Source organism: Pyrgilauda ruficollis, unplaced genomic scaffold (genome assembly GCF_017590135.1).
Source record: "Pyrgilauda ruficollis isolate IOZ18807 unplaced genomic scaffold, ASM1759013v1 scaffold129, whole genome shotgun sequence".
NCBI classification, from domain to species: domain Eukaryota; kingdom Metazoa; phylum Chordata; class Aves; order Passeriformes; family Passeridae; genus Pyrgilauda; species Pyrgilauda ruficollis.
This window is the reverse complement of record NW_024511321.1, coordinates 780,088-796,749: the sequence shown is the minus strand read 5'-3', so window position 1 is coordinate 796,749 and position 16,662 is coordinate 780,088. Positions and strand designations below refer to the sequence as shown.

Sequence of the window (16,662 nt, the reverse complement as noted above, 5' to 3'; positions counted from 1 at the left end):
CCTCCTCCTCCTCCTCCTGCTGCCCCTCCTGCTCCGCTCCTCCGGGCAAGGTTCGGCCGCTCGGCGCCGGGGGCAGCGCGGGGGTGGTGACGGCCCCCCCGCCGCCGCAGTGGAGCCCGCCGGGCTCACAGCCCCGCTCAGGCCTTGAGGGCGGCACGGCCTCGCCCTGCTGCTGCTGGCACTGCAAATAACACCTCGCTTTTCCCTCTCCCGACTGCGAGAAGGTGATGATGGCGTTGGGGACGCTCTTGAGGAAGCCGCCGCTGCCGCCGGGCAGTTGTAGAGCCTTCTGGGGATGGCTGAATGCCGTGTTCAACAAGTAAGAGTGAGTCGCTGGTTAATAATTAACTTTCAGATCCCTCAAATTCTCTGCGCGGTTTGTGAAGGGGAACAATCAAGTCCCTACGCTGCAGACAACGTTTTCTGTCATTAATGCTCCTCTTTCTCCCCAAATTGCATGTTGGTTGTTGACAAGGGGTCGTTCCATATCTGCTTCCCCTTCCAAAGCCGTGACCTTCCAGAGGAAGGTGTGGGCTCTGCCACATGGATCCCATCCCTACATCCTGCTCTTCTTTGACCCCAAAACTCAACCAGTAGCACAGTTTTCTTTCCCTACCAGACATGGAAGGAAACAGAGTTAAGTCCAGTTGTGTTTGTGTTCCTTTTTTACTAAAAAGCATCTGCCACTGAAGTTAAAAAACCTCACGCCAGACTAAGCACCGCACGATCCAAAACCGACCCATAAACCCATTTCTAGCAAATCGCATCCTTACTCCTCCGACCGTGCGCATAACCAGATACTTGCCGTGGAGCATTTTAACTACCCGTGGATTAATTGTGCGGCACTACAGCCGGGCTGTGCGTGCTCTCTGTGTCCTGCAGGGTGGACCACGAGCGCATCCGAGCCGTGGGGCCGGACCGGGCGGCCTCGGAGTGGCTGCTGCGCTGCGGGGCCCTGGTCCGCTACCAGGGCTCGCCCAAGTGGCAGCAGGACTACAATGGGCTCCCCACGGGGCCCCTGGGCAAGTACAAGATCGAAGCCATCAACGCCACCGACTCCTGCATCATGTACAGAGGGTTTGACTATCTGGGTAATGTACACACGGTGGTTCTTAAATGGGTTTGTTTTTAAGTGCATCAAAATGTGGATAGTGGTGTCATTTTATCATTCCTTAGACAGATAAATAATTTGTGGGTTTTTTCCCCCTTTGCAAATATTTATCAGTCCCCAGGGTTTTGCTGGAGGTGTGGTATAAAGTGAAAAGACAGTGGGAATTTCAGCTTTTACCCAAAGTGGCCATAGCACTAAGGAAGTGCCACAAATTTTTATGCGTTCATAGCAAAAAGCACAAAAATAAATATTATTTTTCTTCTGCACCAAGGGATGATTTTGGTGTCTCTGAAGTTGTAATTCTGCTCATTCTCCAGCCATTTATGATGTCTTTTGTCTTTATTTGTCTAAAGACAAATAAAAAGCATTCTCTTAAAAATAAGAGATTAAACAAATGTTTCAGGGGGTCTTTAAATAGCAGAAAACAAAATGGGAACAGGCTGTTTTATTTTTTCATAGCAAGGGACCTTTAATTTCTGACCTTAGCACTTTCTTATGTCAGAGTCATTGTTCATTACCCAAAATAGTGTAGGTTTTTTGTTACTTGCCCATTTCAAAGCTCTTGAAGTCCTACCAAAACAATTCAAACCCCGAGGTTTTCCTAAATCTGAAGTACCACAAAGGACTTTGGAGATTCATTGTATGTTACAGCCCCACTTTATAAAGGAATGTGTTGCTGGGTGGTTTTAGGGGCAGTTGTTAAATTGAGAATTTAACCACCAGCCCAGGCTGGTCCTGGGATTCGGGAGCAAATCCTCCCTTGTGCCTGTGCAGATGGCCTGGAGCACGTGACGGATATCAGGCTGGAGAAGTGCATGTACATACAGGACGAGTGTCTGCAGAGGCTCAGCGAGACCAGCAACCTCCAGAAGAGTCTGCAGCAGCTGAAGATCATTTCCTGTGGGAATGTCACAGACAGAGGCATCCTTGCACTCCACAAGCTGACGTACGTGAGGCACTGCGTGCTTCCACAGCTCCCTGCTCTGGGATTGGGATTGTGCTGCCTGCAGGGGCTGCAGTCTGGCTGTGTCAGGGCTGTGGGGTGGCTGGGGTGGGTTTGAGGACAATTAATTAATGATCAGCTTGGCTGCTGTTCCTGAGCCCTCTCCTGCAGGAGCTCTGTTTGACACAGTTTGACTGTGTCCTGTAGCTTTCAGTGCTTCTCCACCTCACAGTTTCCTGTCACACCTCTTGTGCCTCAGGGTTTGGGACAGACCTGGGTGCTCAGGAATGGGGTGCAGTTGGATACTGCAGCTAAAAACCCCAAACACCCACTTCAGAAACAAACTTCCAGTAGAACCATTTAAAATACCAAAAATTCCAGTCACCATTTAAAAAAACAACTGCAGTAGAATAATTTCTCCAATTTCACTGTTAGCAATTCATTAGTAGTTGCCCATTTTCTTTTTGAATATTTACAGGAACCTGGAATATTTGTATCTGAGTGACCTTCCTGGGATCAGAGAGAAAGAAACAACCTTCCGTGTCCTTCAGCAGGCGCTGCCCAACCTGGAGCTGGAGCTGGATTTGGAATAAACACAGCAGCACACAACTGAGATGTATGTGATTTCCTAGGATTTATCTTATGTTGCATAAATGAAGTTGTAGGCACCACTGTACTTCCAGTAAGCCCAGCTCAGAGGTGTATGTAACCTTTGAAGAAATCATGCAATTAATTTTTATTAAGCTTAAACTCAGTGGTGGATCAACAACAGACAGGGCAGGCCTCTGCACGTAGGCATCTGTTTCCTGTTTTTCTAGGAAGCTCTGAATACCTCAGCCAGAAGTTTTCAGGATTTTATTGCACAGAAGCAAGTGGCAGTGGGGGGAATGTTGGTGTGTGTGCAGTTGGTGCCTGGTGTTGGTGCTGTTCTCTCTGGGAGACTCTCACCCAGTAGGTGGGTGCTGATTAATAAAAGAGGTTCTGGGTCTTTTTTGTGTTCTTCACACTTGGAGTTTTGTCTGGTTGAATGATCTGCAGGCAGGCAGGGGCTGCCCCTCAGGAGCACTGAGCTGCTGAAGGGACTCGGCTCTTTGTGCAGGAGCAGCAGCTCTTGGACACAGCCTTGAGCACGTTTTTGGTGTGTGCTGATGGACTGCAGCAGTTCTGTGCAGCTCTGGAGTTGCATCTCATCCCTCCTGATAAATAAGAGTCATTGAGAATTGCTGGGGTTGGAAAAGTCCTCTGAGATCCCTGGAGTTCCAGGGGTTCCCCCAGCACTGCCAAGGTCACCGGTGACCCATGTCCCCAAGTGCCACATCCATGCAGCTTTTAAATCCCTGCAGGGCTGGTGAGTCCAGCACTGTCCTGGGCAGCTGTGCCAGGGCTGGACAAACTCTTCCATTAAGGAATTTTCCCCAATATCAAACCTAAAGCTTTGTGGTGCAACTTGAGGTCATTCCTTCTCCTCCTGTCCCTGTTCCCTGGAGCAGAGCCCGACCCCCCGGCTGTCCCCTCCTGGCAGGAGCTGTGCAGAGCCACAAGGGCCCCCTGAGCCTCCTGTGCTCCAGGCTCAGCCCCTTCCCAGCTCCCTCGGGGCTGCCCCTCAGGAGCACTGAGCTGCTGAAGGGACTCGGCTCTTTGTGCAGGAGCAGCAGCTCTTGGACACAGCCTTGAGCACGTTTTTGGTGTGTGCTGATGGACTGCAGCAGTTCTGTGCAGCTCTGGAGTTGCATCTCATCCCTCCTGATAAATAAGAGTCATTGAGAATTGCTGGGGTTGGAAAAGTCCTCTGAGATCCCTGGAGTTCCAGGGGTTCCCCCAGCACTGCCAAGGTCACCGGTGACCCATGTCCCCAAGTGCCACATCCATGCAGCTTTTAAATCCCTGCAGGGCTGGTGAGTCCAGCACTGTCCTGGGCAGCTGTGCCAGGGCTGGACAAACCCTTCCATTAAGGAATTTTCCCCAATATCAAACCTAAAGCTTTGTGGTGCAACTTGAGGTCATTCCTTCTCCTCCTGTCCCTGTTCCCTGGAGCACAGCCCGACCCCCCCGGCTGTCCCCTCCTGGCAGGAGCTGTGCAGAGCCACAAGGTCCCCCCTGAGCCTCCTGTGCTCCAGGCTCAGCCCCTTCCCAGCTCCCTCGGGAATTCTCCAGCCCTTCACAGCTCCGTGCCCTTCCCTGGACACGCTGCAGCCCCTCAATGCCTTTGTTGTGAGACTCACAACTGCCCCAGGACTGGCGGTGAAGCCTCACTGGTGCCAGCGCAGTGGGAATGGCTCATCTTCAGGGACAGCACAGCATTTTCACACAAATCCCTGGTTTTGAGGCAGGGAAGGGCAGAAGGCAACAACTCCAAGCAGTCAGATGCACGGTGCTGTCTCAGAGATGGTTTTCCATGTGCAAGGAAACAGAAGGCCAACAGGCACACACAGGACATAGCATCTGTCCCACTGAAAGGGCTTTTACTGCTGTGGAACACAAAATGTCCTGGCAAAACATCTTTGCTGTGTCAGTAAAAAGAGGATGTTCTTGCCCAGTAGTAAAGTTTTATATAGCAAAACAGCTCCAGTAAATTGGAAAAAGTTACATTTCTTTTATTCAAAATCATTACAATGTTACGTTCTGAGATTCTACAAACCCCAGTCGTTCTAATACAAACACTTAGGTAGAATTCCTGCCTGTATCTGGCCATTGTTATAAATTATATTCATGATTAGTTTTGATAAAATAATTTTTGTGACTACAAGCAAGTGCCCTCACTCTTGTCAGAAGCAGAATTCAAGGATGAAACTTGCAGGAGAAGCTCTGGAAAGACTAAAGAATCAGCAGGGATGTTGCTCTGTTCTCCTGGTGCCTGTGGAGCCTCTGAAGCCCGAGCAGCACCTGGAGACCTCTGAGCTCTGCAAGGGCAGGAGCGAGCCCGGTGCCTCTCTGGAGCTGAGCGCTCCCTGCAGCAGCCAGGCAGCCCCTCCCAGCCTGGGCTGCACCCACAGGCACAGCTCCTCAGAGCAGGGGCTCAGCCCAGCCTCAGGCAGGAGGGACTGGTGAATTTGGCAAGGCAGAGTTCTCCTGCCAAGTCTGAAATGCAGAGACAGAGTTTTAAATTTCATACTGCAAGCACTGGGTTGGGGTAATCCTGAACCAGGAGGCAGTCAGGAATTAAAGCAGAATGCATTTGCCTTTGTACACAGAACACTAAGATGAGCTTGGAGTTCTTTTTGCATCACTTCCTCTCCATCAGTGACCCAGAGCAGAGGATGGATCACTGTGCACGCCATAATTTTTAGTAATTGAGTTTTTCACTGCGTATCCTCCATTTATAAATCCTGGATGACTCTGAACAACTTTTGATGTGCCACCTGGTCAGATGTTTGGGAAGTGGTACTTTGATTTCCTTGTTTTGCAGCAGTTCTTCTTGCTGTCCAGAGCTGGGAGAACTTTGCTGCAGGTCAGCTGAGGCAGGTGCTGTAACTAAAGGAAAAGTTACACCATGTGTATTTGTTGGGAATGGGAATAAAGCACACATGGAATCAATTTTCACATGGAATACGAGCTATAAAACTATTCCTACTGTAATCCTGTACTTTCCAAGCTAAGATGCTGGGGTTTTATGACTGGACTCATTAAAAAATTCCATTAGGCAAGAAAAATGTCCAAGATCATAGAAATGGAAGACGCCAATCAGTCTGCCCCAGAATTGACATCCTGTAGCAGTTCTCCATCCCTCACCTCCAATTTCCCTACCTGTTCCCAGCTCAGCCTTAGAGCTGCCATGGGGAATGTGGCTCCCAGGAATAAAGAATTGTGGAATGAGTTGCATTGTGAGGCTGGATTTGGGGCCTTGGGATGGCATCTGGAAAAGCCAGAGCAGCAGGGAGACCTTTGCTTGGCAGCTCCAGCTGCAGAAACACACAGTCTGTGGGGTAATGTGTGGAACTGTTACAACCAGAAGTGGTGGTTATTCCATCTCCATAATTCAGGATTAAAAAGCACCTGAGTACTCAAAATTAAACCAGCCACATGAGTGTGTCCAGTTTGTCCAGCCCTCCTGCTGCTCTTTGTCAGGAATGTCCTTTCCTGGATGAACCCTACTGCACCAGGGCTGTGCTGTTTATCCCCAGTGCCCCATGGAGCCGCAGTGCAAAATCCAGTTTGTACGGAGTTACTCTTTAGCCAGGGGGTTGTTTTCTCCTCAGGACAGAACCAAGAGCAGCCCAACACCCTCACCTGCCAGCACAGCCCACCCTGGGAGCCAGCAAAAGAACAGCCCTTCCTTAGGGAGGAATATTAAACACCATGGAAAGCTTACCCCTGGCATGTGCTTCCGAGTCAGCCTGGCTGGTCTGCGAGCGCCCTTCTCGTGTTCTTTGCCCAGCTCTGCCGCCTCCCTGAAGCTGTCAAAATAGGGGTGCTGCAGCAGCTGCTCACAGCTCTGCCTCTCCGCAGGGTCCATCCGAAGGCAGCCCTTAAAAAGATGGAGGAGGATCACACAAACACTCCTTACACAGCCCTGCACAGTTCCAGCTGCTCCCCACAGCCCATGGGTATTCCCACAGGTACACGTGTTAGTAATTTTTTTATGGGTTCTAAGAGTGGCTTTTCAGAGTCAGCACAAAGATTGAGAAGCAGCTAATTATCCAACAATTACAAGAATTAATCATAGAATGGTTTGGGTTGGAAGGGACCTTAAAGACCATCTTGTTCCAACGCCCTGCCCTAGGCAGGGACACCTTCCCCTATCCCAGGCTGCTCCAAGCCCTGTTCAGCCTGGCCTTGGACACTTCCAGGGATGGAGAATGCACAATTGTAGTAGGAATTGTGGCTCAAGGAACAGCTGCAATCCCATGGGGCAGCAAACCAGGTCTATTTTTCAGTGAATCTCTGATAAGTCAGTCCCAGACTCTCACACCAGATGATTTGTTTACCCCAGTGGTGGGTTCCTCCACAACCTGGAGTTTCCTCACCTTCATGAGAGCCAGTGCAGAGTATGAAATATTAGGGAATTTCACTTCCAGTGGTTCCTGCAGGGAAAAAAACCCAGTGAATGGACTCATATTAGCAAACTTTTCATTCATCAGGGTACCAAAACCCAGCTTTCCATAGGAACATGACCTCACTAAATGTCTCCATCACTCCATGTGCTCAGAGGCCTGGCAGCACTGAGGATGTGCCACCAGAAATAGGGCAAAGCAGCAAGAGATTAAACATTTTTGGACTGCTTTTACAGAGGCTGTAAGTTAAAATGTTATGAGAGTTTCAGCCACCTCCAAATAATAATCTGGTGCACACTGGCAAAGTAGAGGACAAAGCTTCTGGATAGGGAAAAAACACTGCACAGCAAAGGACAGGGCAGGGTGGGAAGGGAGGGAAGGCAGCTCTTACCATGCTCTCTGGGTCTGGAATTCTTACCCCACTGAAGAACTGGTTGGTGCTGAACACTTGCTGGTGCCTGGGAATGAGATCCCCTTTGACCAAGAATTTAAAAAAGAAAAAAAAAATTGAGTAATTTACTTAATTTTACAGTGCCTGCATTGAACATGGTTGTATCCTCTAACAAGGCTGATGCCATCCAAGACAGCATCTGAAGAGGTGGAATGCCACCAAGTGAGCCAAGGCAATGTTCTTTTGTGACAATTAATGTCCATTTGGGCCATCACTGATCCCACACCCGTGTGACTGTGCTGAAGGAAAGGCAGGGCCACAAGTGTTCCAGCTTCAGGAGAATTTAACTCCTTTTGGGTGAAATTCTCTTTGGACACTCCTGAGGGTGCTGTACAGGACAGCTGGAACACAGCCCCACCTGAACCTGCTGCAGCTTTTCCCCAAGGCAGTTTTTTTGAAGCTCAGAGCACCCCAGAGCGAGGATGAGGAAAGTGTTAAATCCATAGCAAAGGAGCCAGTACAATGCCAACCCCATAATGGCACAGCTTCAATCAAGGAGCTTTGCTCTGTGAGCACTGCCTCACTCCAGCACCTGGATCCAACAATCAATGGGAATCTCCTCTGGCTGAAACCCTGTCATTAAAAATAAATTATATCTGCCTAACACTGGCATTAATGAATTCTGGAGGATCAAGCAATCAGTGATGAACTATTTTTCTAGCTGAGGAGCTTATCTGTTTAAAGCCATTAGTCACCTTTGTAGTTTTATAAACTGCTCAGTTAAAATTACAACTCTGTGTTCATGACAACAAAATCCAGTGAAAAGTGGGGGGTTGTTTGTTGTCACCCAAGAAATCAGATGTTACACACCAAAACTGAAAAGAATCAATGGCACTCGATTATTTTAAGTGTTATGGGGGATAATGGCTCTGTTATTTGACAAACAAATACCAAGTGGCTCCTAAATTCATTGATGAACAACAACAACCACGTGGAACAGACAAGCTGTGATGTTCACACTCCCCTTCCCAGGCACACAGCCATCAACAGGCCCTGACAACACTTCTGAGACCTCCAAAGCTGGGATGAATTGAATCCAGCTGTTCACAGACCACTGTGTTTGGTACCAAACCCTGAAACACACTGGATCTTGTAAACCTTTATGCAAAACCTTCCTGGTCCTTTCTGATACAGGCACCTCATGTTTTTGTCTATGTGGAGACAGCTGAAGTTGCTGTGCTACCCCACCCCAGCAGGGGTGGCATCCAGTGACCACCAAACACATCCCACATCTTTCCTAATCTACCGTGCACCAGACCCAGCTTCCCTGAGGGTTTGGAGAGTGGAGGGACGGTTCCAGGCAGTCTGCAGGCAGCGATCCCGATTCTCAGCCTGGTTCACTGCAAGCCTGTTAGCACATGTACACAATGCCAGGAACACCCAGCTCTCTCTAAAGGACAGGAACCTCTCAAATAAACCAGCACCTCCTAAAATGAGAGATCCGCTGGGTGAATTCCCCCCTGGCCACTCCCCATTCCCACCACGGAGGGCATCGCTCCTGGGCAAGCCCCGGGGCTGCGGGTGCCGGGGACACTCACCCAGGGTTCTGCGGATCAGGTACAGCTGGTCCGCGTCCGACTTGCCCGGCCACAGGGGCACCCCCGAGAGCAGCTCGGCGAACACGCAGCCGATGGCCCACACGTCCACGGGGGGCCCGTACTGGGTGTCCCCCACCAGCAGCTCCGGGGAGCGGTACCACCGGGTGGCCACGTAGTCGGTGTAGTAGTCACTGGGACCAGCTGGCTCGGGGTCAGGGGAGAGAGACACGAACACAGGAACGCGGGATCAGAGCGAGGCAGAGGAGCCATCGTTACTTTTAACATTTTGGGGCACCTCCTGGGCAGGCCAGAGCTGCAGGAGCAGGGTGAGTCACTGGCCACCAGCAGAACCAACTTTGGAAACACCGAGGATCTGCTAAAAATCAAGACCGTGTTTTCCTCCAAATGAAAATGCGCAGAGCTCCACAGCAGGGCCCTGCAGCAGCCAGTGGGCAGTTCTCAGAACCCATGTGATTTGTCTGAAGAGGAGCTAAAAAACCCAGATTATTAGGGGGTTTATTTACAACGGAAAATGTGAAGCCATTGTTTGCAGAGGCAGCCAGAGGGGCTTTTCCTGCCAGGGAGCTCCAGCTGTGTCTCCAGCCCTGCAAAAAGAGCGGCTGGGCAGCCCCGAGACGCCCAAGGCCGACTTCCACCTCCCAGTGCCAGCACCCCCAGCGGGGAGCTCGGTTTGTTTACAGATGTTTACAGATGTCACCGCGGTGTCTGGGCTCCCTCCCTGCACGGTTCAGGAATCTCCACCCAGCCTTCAGCAGAGCTTCCCTGGGAAAACACACAGCTACCACACAGGAGGATTTGCAGTGCATCAGACACAGACAAGTGAGGGTTGGCATGGCTCATCCCACACTCCCAGTACATAAAGAGTGTAGATAAATTCAGCACTCACTAAGTATTCGAGCAAATCCGAAGTCACAGAGTTTGATGACCGAGTGCTTTGTTATCAGGATGTTCTCTGGCTTCACATCCCGGTGGATGCACTGGAAGAAGCAGCAAGGTTAGAAGTATTTAACCTGGCCCTCAGATAAATGCAGTCACACCCCTTGCACACTGTGCCAGGCAGTTCTTCCTGCTGAAAGGGAAGCTGGAAGGATTTCTGAGCAGCAGGACAATGACCTGTCCATAGCCCACCCTTGGGGACAGGCACTGTGCAGGCTCCCAGCTTCAGCTGCCAGCTCTGTATCCCCTGGGCAGCACGGAGGCAGCTCCCTGAACCCCCTGGGAAGCTCCTGCCAAATGGTTTTGCTGCCAAAGCTCAGCAAGAGCTCTGCTCAGCACAGGTGAGACACATCCAGAGCCGTGTCCAGCTTGAGTCCCTCCAGAGAGGGAAGATGTGACTCCAGTGCCACTGGAATTTACAGGACTGGGGTGTCTGACATCCAAGGAGAGGATGAGGGAGCTGGGACCACCAAGAAAAGGCTCCAGGTGAAGCTCTTCAATGTGCATGAAATACCTGATGGGAAGGGTAAAGGAGACTGAGCCAGGCTGTTCTTGGTGGTGCACTGAAAGGACACACACCATGGGCACAAACTGAACACACAGGAAATTCCATTGAAACCTAACCAATTTATTTTATCTTTTTTACTGATGGCATGGCCAGACACCCAAACAGATTGTCCAGAGAGTCTGTGGAGACTCCAGCCTTGGAGATACTGAAATCCTGACTGGAAAAGTTTCTGAACAGCCTGTTCCAGCTGAGCCAGACTGACTGGAAGGGTTGGATGAGATCTCCAGAGCCCCCTTCCAATATCAGCAATTCTGTGACTCTTTAGAGGTGATCTTGTCCTTCACAACAACTGAATTTGGGCTTGGCAAAGAATTTCTGCTGATCAAACTAACCTTTATTTCTTTTGTTCTACTCAACTCACTGGGGTCTCACCCACATTGTCCCTCTCCCATCATCACCTCAGAGCAAACACCTTGGACTTTCCTTGCCAAGCTGGTGGTAAATTATTGTGTCTCCTCCTGAGGACTGAAATGCTGCTTATTAAACCACTGTCATGGAGCTCCAAAAAGGGCAGCTGCATAAAACCTCATTACCTGTGATCTACAGCAGCTCAGACTCAGCATCTCATTGTTCCCTCTGCTCTCAAATTCCACTATATCTTCCAGATTGAGCAGGGGAACAGAAAAAAGACTCAAACCAACAAATCTTGGAAGCAGGAGAGACCTGTGGCCAAGTTCCTGCGGCTCAACTGGACGTAATTCTCTCAGCAAAGACAAAACACCCGTTCCAGAGCCATCTCCTGCCCCACTCTTAAATCTCAAATGTTGGCAGATGAACAAAAATAAAGACAATTAGAGCTAAGTTTGCTTAAGAAACTTCTCCAAAAGGCTCCTTCTCCTTCCCTGCTTCTTAAAATGTTCCCACTGACGTATCTGACACGCACACAGCTCGTGTCTCCCTCCACAGAGCAGAGGAGGGAGTAAAAAGGGTTTACTGTGTCTAGCTTTTGAAATATTTTCACTGGTGCCATAATTTAGCCCCATGCCAGTCAAGTGAAGGACTTTCTGTGAAATCAGCCGCAGTTTGCTCATGTCCCAGCTGATGAGCTGGTAGGGCAGGTTCCTGAAGGGCAGCAGTAGTGCAGGGCCCAGGGAATCACACAAGGATCATTCCCATTCCTCCTGGAGGCTTGTCTAAGGTCATTAGAGCAAATCATTCCCTGACAGCCAAGCCAAGGGGCCTGTGTGACAGTGAAGGCAGCTGGTGTGGGTATACACCAATATTTCAGATATGTTTCCTGTTCAAAACAGGAGATTCCACCTGATTCCATCCCATGAAAGCTCTGGAATCAGGAAAATGCCAACAGAACGCCCCTCTCTCCTCCAAGGCCACGTTCCAGCAATCACTGGTGCAGCTCAGGGGACTCACATTGTGTTTATGGCAGAAGTTCACAGCCTGCAGGGTCTGCCAGGTTATGCTCTTCACCAGGTACTCTGGCACCCTGTTGGAAAAAAACACAGTTTTATTTTGGCCATTAATAACAAATTCACTATTTCAGGGAAAATGAGTGCTGACATTGTACAGGGATCTCTGAGCAAAACCATCAGGGAAGTCAGGAAACACTTCCAAAGCCAGTCAGTGCAACAAGGATTTATGTCTGGCACCACTGTCACAGCCAGCAAGGGCTGCCACTGTGACACACAGCAAAGTGAGTCCATCTCAGACCCTGTCCTAGGATTCCTGGCAATCCTGAAATGCCAGCAGGAATTTCTGCCTCAGCACCTCTCAGGGCTGGAACTGCTGGAGTATCCATGGTATAGATACATGGAATGCTGCCATGGCACAGATTGTGCAGAGTGGAGAGGTGAAAGATGGGCCAGGGAAGGGTGCTCAGACCAGAGTATAAAGCTCTGCTTTGGTTTGGATCCCCCTCCTTCCCTCCCACAGCCAGCAAACACTTCCCAGCCCCCTCTCCTTTCTTTCAGTTACTGGGCAACAGTTCTTGAACTTCCTTGGCTGTCTGTAATGATCTTCAACAACCCCAGGAAAGGCAGAAGCGACAATCTTGGCATTTTCCAACTCAAACACAATTTTATTTCACATGTTTAGTGCTGAAAAGCTTCTGATTCATAATAAAGAAAAAAACTACCCCAAACCAAACCAAAACAATGCAAGCCTGAGTTTTTCTTTCGAGCATGGCTTTCACTTTGTGCTGTCAGTGGGTCAGTGACACTCTGCTGACACTGTGAGGAGAGATTCCTTCCAGAAACATCCCAAAATGATGGGAGTGCTGCTGTGACAGCTTGAAAAGGGGATGGAGTTGGTCAAATGAGCTGGAATCAGCACATGCCCACCCCTGTTAACCCAACCATGAAAGACTTGACCATCTGCCCCAGCAAAGCTGAAAAGCAAAGCATGCAGCCAGCTGCTCCATGTTTGCTCTGACCAACAGTCAGCAATTGGGAAGCATTTCCTTCAGGAGAGTTATCCATCCCCTCTTCAGATTCCAGGGAACAGGTTCAAAGTGGGGTGGCAGCTGCTGGGCAGCTCACGAAGCTGTCAGCTTTGTCACATGCTCCTTTTTCCTGGTGCTCCTCACCGGGGAGAAAGGGAGTGAGTAACAAGCTCTTGTTTACTCAACCCCCCCATGCTGCAGGCAAATTCACAACCCCAGGCCTGTGAAACGATTTATGGACTTCTGCTTAGCATTTTCCAGCACCAAGGCACCTGGATAATGAGGGACAGAGGGAGTGGTGTTAACAAGGTGTGGACAGAACAAACCCCGTGCGGAGCTCACACTTTGTGCAAGCACCTGTTTGAAGAGGAGTTTTGCAGAGAGGTGCAGACACAGCTCTTAGGAATTAGTCCTCACTCTGAAGGGCTCAAAGTGTTCAAAAGTGTAGATGCGGCACTTGGGGACAACGCTTTAATGGTGAACACGGCAGTGCTGCATTAACAGCTGGACTCGATGGTCTCAAAGCTTTTCCAACCCAAATGATTCTGCAAGTCGCCGATTCCGTGTTTGGGTGCCCCAGTGCCCCAGTGACGGGAGCAGTGGAAGGAGCAGGAAAGCTGCTCCCAGGGCGCGGTTCGCTGCTCCCCCGGCAGCCAGAGCTCTCCCAAATGCTCGGCTCGGCGCTCCCGTCTCCGTGGTGAGCGGGGCTGTGCGGGAACGCGGCTCCCACACCGTTCCTGTGCCAAACCACAGCAACAGAGACCGTCCCGGGCACTGGGCTGAGAAACCTCTCCTGTAATTAATGAAATTCCTCAGGAAAGCCACAGGGCAGCAGCACGGACACCCCGTGCTCGGAGCTCCGGGGCAGAGAGGGGCACTCACCCGCGGGGGTGCGTGTCCAGCTCATGCAGCACGGTGTGCTCGCAGTACTCCAACACCAGGTGCAGCCGCCGCTTCCTCCTGAACACCTCCAGCAGCTTCACCAGGTTGGGGTGTTTGAGTTGCTGCAACACAGAGCGTGGGCTGGTCAGGAACTGCACAGGGTGAAGGTTCGGGGCACAGATTTGTCCTGCAGGGTCACAATCCCTTAAGCTGAACCCTTTCTACAAGCACAACTCAGCCTCTTATTTTGTACTTATTTTGGGAGCAGACCTCAACGGGTGGGCAAGAAGCTCTGCCCAGTGTTCAGCCCTGCCCTCTGGCACGGGGAAGGCCCGATGTCCGCCTTGTCCTTGGATATTGGGAAGGAATTCCTGGCTGGCAGGGTGGGCAGGCCCTGGCACAGGGTGCCCAGAGAAGCTGTGGCTGTCCCTGGATCCCTGGAAGTGTTCAAAGCCAGGCTGGACAGGGCTTGGAGCAGCCTGGGACAGTGGAAGGTGTCCCTGCCATGGCAGAGGTGGGATGGGATGATCTCTGGAATCCCTTCCAACCCAAACCATCCTGGGATGGATGGTTTCAAGAGTCTGCAAACTCCCACTCCACGTCCCTTGGCTCCTGGCCACAAAAATCCCGTGGTCTGCAAGGTGTTTACTGGGCAGAAAAATCATTTATCAAGACCCATAATATTCTACTGATGAAACACAATGTCACTCCATCTCTGACAAACAGGAGTTGCCTAAGCTAGGAAGTGCCTCAACAAACAAACAAACAGTCACTATTTGCAGAGAAAAAGCTGAAAAGAGTCAAGCAGGTCTGCACTTGTTAAAGTCAACAGTGATCAACACAGATCCTGCTGTGCCTGGCTGCAGTAGCTTTGGATCCTTAAGGATGATGCAGCTCCCAGCTGCTTTACAAGGGACTTCTGCCGTGATTATTTTCCTTTTCAGATGTTTAACATCATTTAAATCTTAATGTAAATCTAGCATTATTCACTGAAATAATATAGCTACATGTCCTGTGTTTACTTTGGATAGGAGAAAACCTTTGGCTGCTTCTTCCAAAATATAACAGAAAAATAATTATGCTTTTTCCTAGATGACTGTTTTGCTAGGATAGCAGGTGTGCAAATCATGAGCCCCCTGGAAAAAGTGCCAAGGTGACACTTCCCATTTCTTGGAACACAAAGCTGAGGGTACTGTGTGCCATCACCCAGCAGCAAGTTTGTAACAAAGAAAAAGAAATATTTTTTTTCACACAACACATTCCTAAAGCCTCAGGACACTATGGAGACCAAATGAACACACGAGCTCCAAAGAGATGGGACAGAATCCCAAAACTCTGCAGATGGATGAAGCAACAGGCACAGCCTTTGCTGCAGAATCCTTGCCCAGGAGCTGGGAGTGTGAAAAGAAACCTTTACCCAATCCTCTCCTCCTTTCTCCTGGGTCTGTCCTCATTTCTGCATGCTGGACAGACCTGGGGTGTGACTCACTGCAGATGCTTCTGTGTTTTTATTTCATGGGGAAAATAAAGCCAGAGACTGAAGGTGTAACTCATTTCTGAAGGAGTAACCCATTTCTGTGAGAGGATGAGCGCTCACAGAGAGGTCAGGAGAGGATCAGCAAGGACAAGGTTCACTGCTGCCACTTCTGCTGTCACTTCTTGTGGAATACCTGACCCTACACAGCCCCTGGCATTCAATCCACAGCTGCATCCTGCACAACCAGAGGCTCAGAAAGGGCATTTGAAGGAGCTGGGGCAGATTTATCAACTGTGGAGCAGGGAGAGCCGTGTCCCCTGGCTGTCCCTCTCCTCGTGCTGCCTAACCTCACTTTTTGCCCATGTGTTTTACAGCGGCTCCAGCTATCCCGGGGAATCTCCTGGGCGCAGAGGGGTCCGTGACACACACCAAGGGCAGAGCTGTGCCACAGCGGCCAGGACATCGCTGGCTCCGTGGGGGACAGAGCCTGGCTCGCTCCCCTGTGCAGGGCACACCGTGCCTGCGCTGAGGCTCCTCCGGCACAGGAGCCTGCACTGCGGCTGCTCACGGCCGCGCCTCAGCTCCCACCGGCTCCTGCCTGCGCTGGGCAGATCCCCCGGCATTCCCTGGCACCGGCTTTCTGACCTGGGCACTTCATGGTGCTCCTTCACAGCCGTCTCTTTGCTTTCCCCATCACCTCACAGACGCCCTCATGCCCCGTCTCTTCATGGCTGCCCTCACACCCCGTCGCCTCACGACGCCCCGTCCCCTCAAGACACTCTGTCCCCTCCTCGCTGTTCTCACACCTTGCAGCCTCACGATGTCCCTTCATGGATGTCCTCACACCCTGACCCCTCACGACCGTCCCCGGCAGCTCCCTCAGGGCTGGCCATGGCCGGCAGCGGGGTCCGTCCCGCCGCGCCCGCCCACCTTGAGCATGCGGATCTCCCTCAGGGCGATCTTCCGGATCACCGGGTCCTCCTCGGACTCCAGGAACTTCTTGATGGCCACAATCTGCCCCGTGTCCTTGTTGCGGCACTTGAAGACGACGCCGTAGGAGCCAGCCCCGACCTTGCCCAGCTTCTCGTAGCGCTCCATGGCCGGGCGGCCCCGCCGCGCTCCGCCGCCGCCTCAGCGCGGAGCCGGGGCGGGCCCCGGGCGGGGGAGTCACCCCGGCGGGCACGGCCCCAGAACCGCCCCGGGGCCACCGGCACGGCCGGGACGGGCCCGCGGGGAAGGGAGGGAGGCACAGCGGGGATCCCCATGGCCGCTGCCGGGGCCGTACACTCACTCCGCGCCTCACGATCCCCCCGGGCTTCATGCCCCGCAGCGCCGTGTTCATGGAGTCC

The 16,662-nt window shown here is 51.3% G+C and overlaps 2 protein-coding genes across 2 annotated transcripts; one reads left to right on the top strand and one right to left on the bottom strand.

The window, feature by feature from the left end:
* Positions 1 to 6: 6 nt before the first annotated feature.
* On the top strand, positions 7 to 3,042 carry DMAC2L (distal membrane arm assembly component 2 like). Its single transcript, XM_041458545.1, has 5 exons — positions 7 to 50; positions 225 to 319; positions 883 to 1,091; positions 1,886 to 2,057; positions 2,533 to 3,042. Exons 2-5 carry the CDS (start codon positions 228 to 230, stop codon positions 2,645 to 2,647), a joined length of 588 nt encoding a protein of 195 aa, XP_041314479.1. The 5' UTR covers positions 7 to 50; positions 225 to 227; the 3' UTR covers positions 2,648 to 3,042.
* A 624-nt stretch (positions 3,043 to 3,666) lies between these two features.
* Positions 3,667 to 16,498, bottom strand: CDKL1 (cyclin dependent kinase like 1). The gene is made up of 9 exons (XM_041458558.1): positions 16,244 to 16,498; positions 13,837 to 13,958; positions 11,928 to 12,000; positions 9,942 to 10,032; positions 9,035 to 9,235; positions 7,437 to 7,519; positions 7,019 to 7,075; positions 6,364 to 6,519; positions 3,667 to 5,525 (listed from the first exon to the last, which is right to left on the bottom strand). The coding sequence occupies exons 1-9, from the start codon at positions 16,409 to 16,411 to the stop codon at positions 5,418 to 5,420; spliced, it is 1,059 nt and encodes a 352-aa protein (XP_041314492.1). The 5' UTR covers positions 16,412 to 16,498; the 3' UTR covers positions 3,667 to 5,417.
* Positions 16,499 to 16,662: the final 164 nt, after the last annotated feature.

Excerpts from the sequence above, each read along its gene's own strand:
- CDKL1 (XM_041458558.1), bottom strand. The coding sequence starts at position 16,411 with ATGGAGCGCTACGAGAAGCTGGGCAAGGTCGGGGCTGGCTCCTACGGC. Across the intron at positions 9,236-9,941 it reads CGGATTTGCTCGAATACTTA|CTGGTCCCAGTGACTACTAC; the intron begins GTGAGTGCTGAA and ends ACCCCGAGCCAG. Across the intron at positions 5,526-6,363 it reads CTCGGAAGCACATGCCAGGG|TTACAGCACCTGCCTCAGCT; the intron begins GTAAGCTTTCCA and ends CTTTTCCTTTAG.
- DMAC2L (XM_041458545.1), top strand. The coding sequence starts at position 228 with ATGATGGCGTTGGGGACGCTCTTGAGGAAGCCGCCGCTGCCGCCGGGC. Across the intron at positions 320-882 it reads CTGAATGCCGTGTTCAACAA|GGTGGACCACGAGCGCATCC; the intron begins GTAAGAGTGAGT and ends TGTGTCCTGCAG. Across the intron at positions 2,058-2,532 it reads CTTGCACTCCACAAGCTGAC|GAACCTGGAATATTTGTATC; the intron begins GTACGTGAGGCA and ends GAATATTTACAG.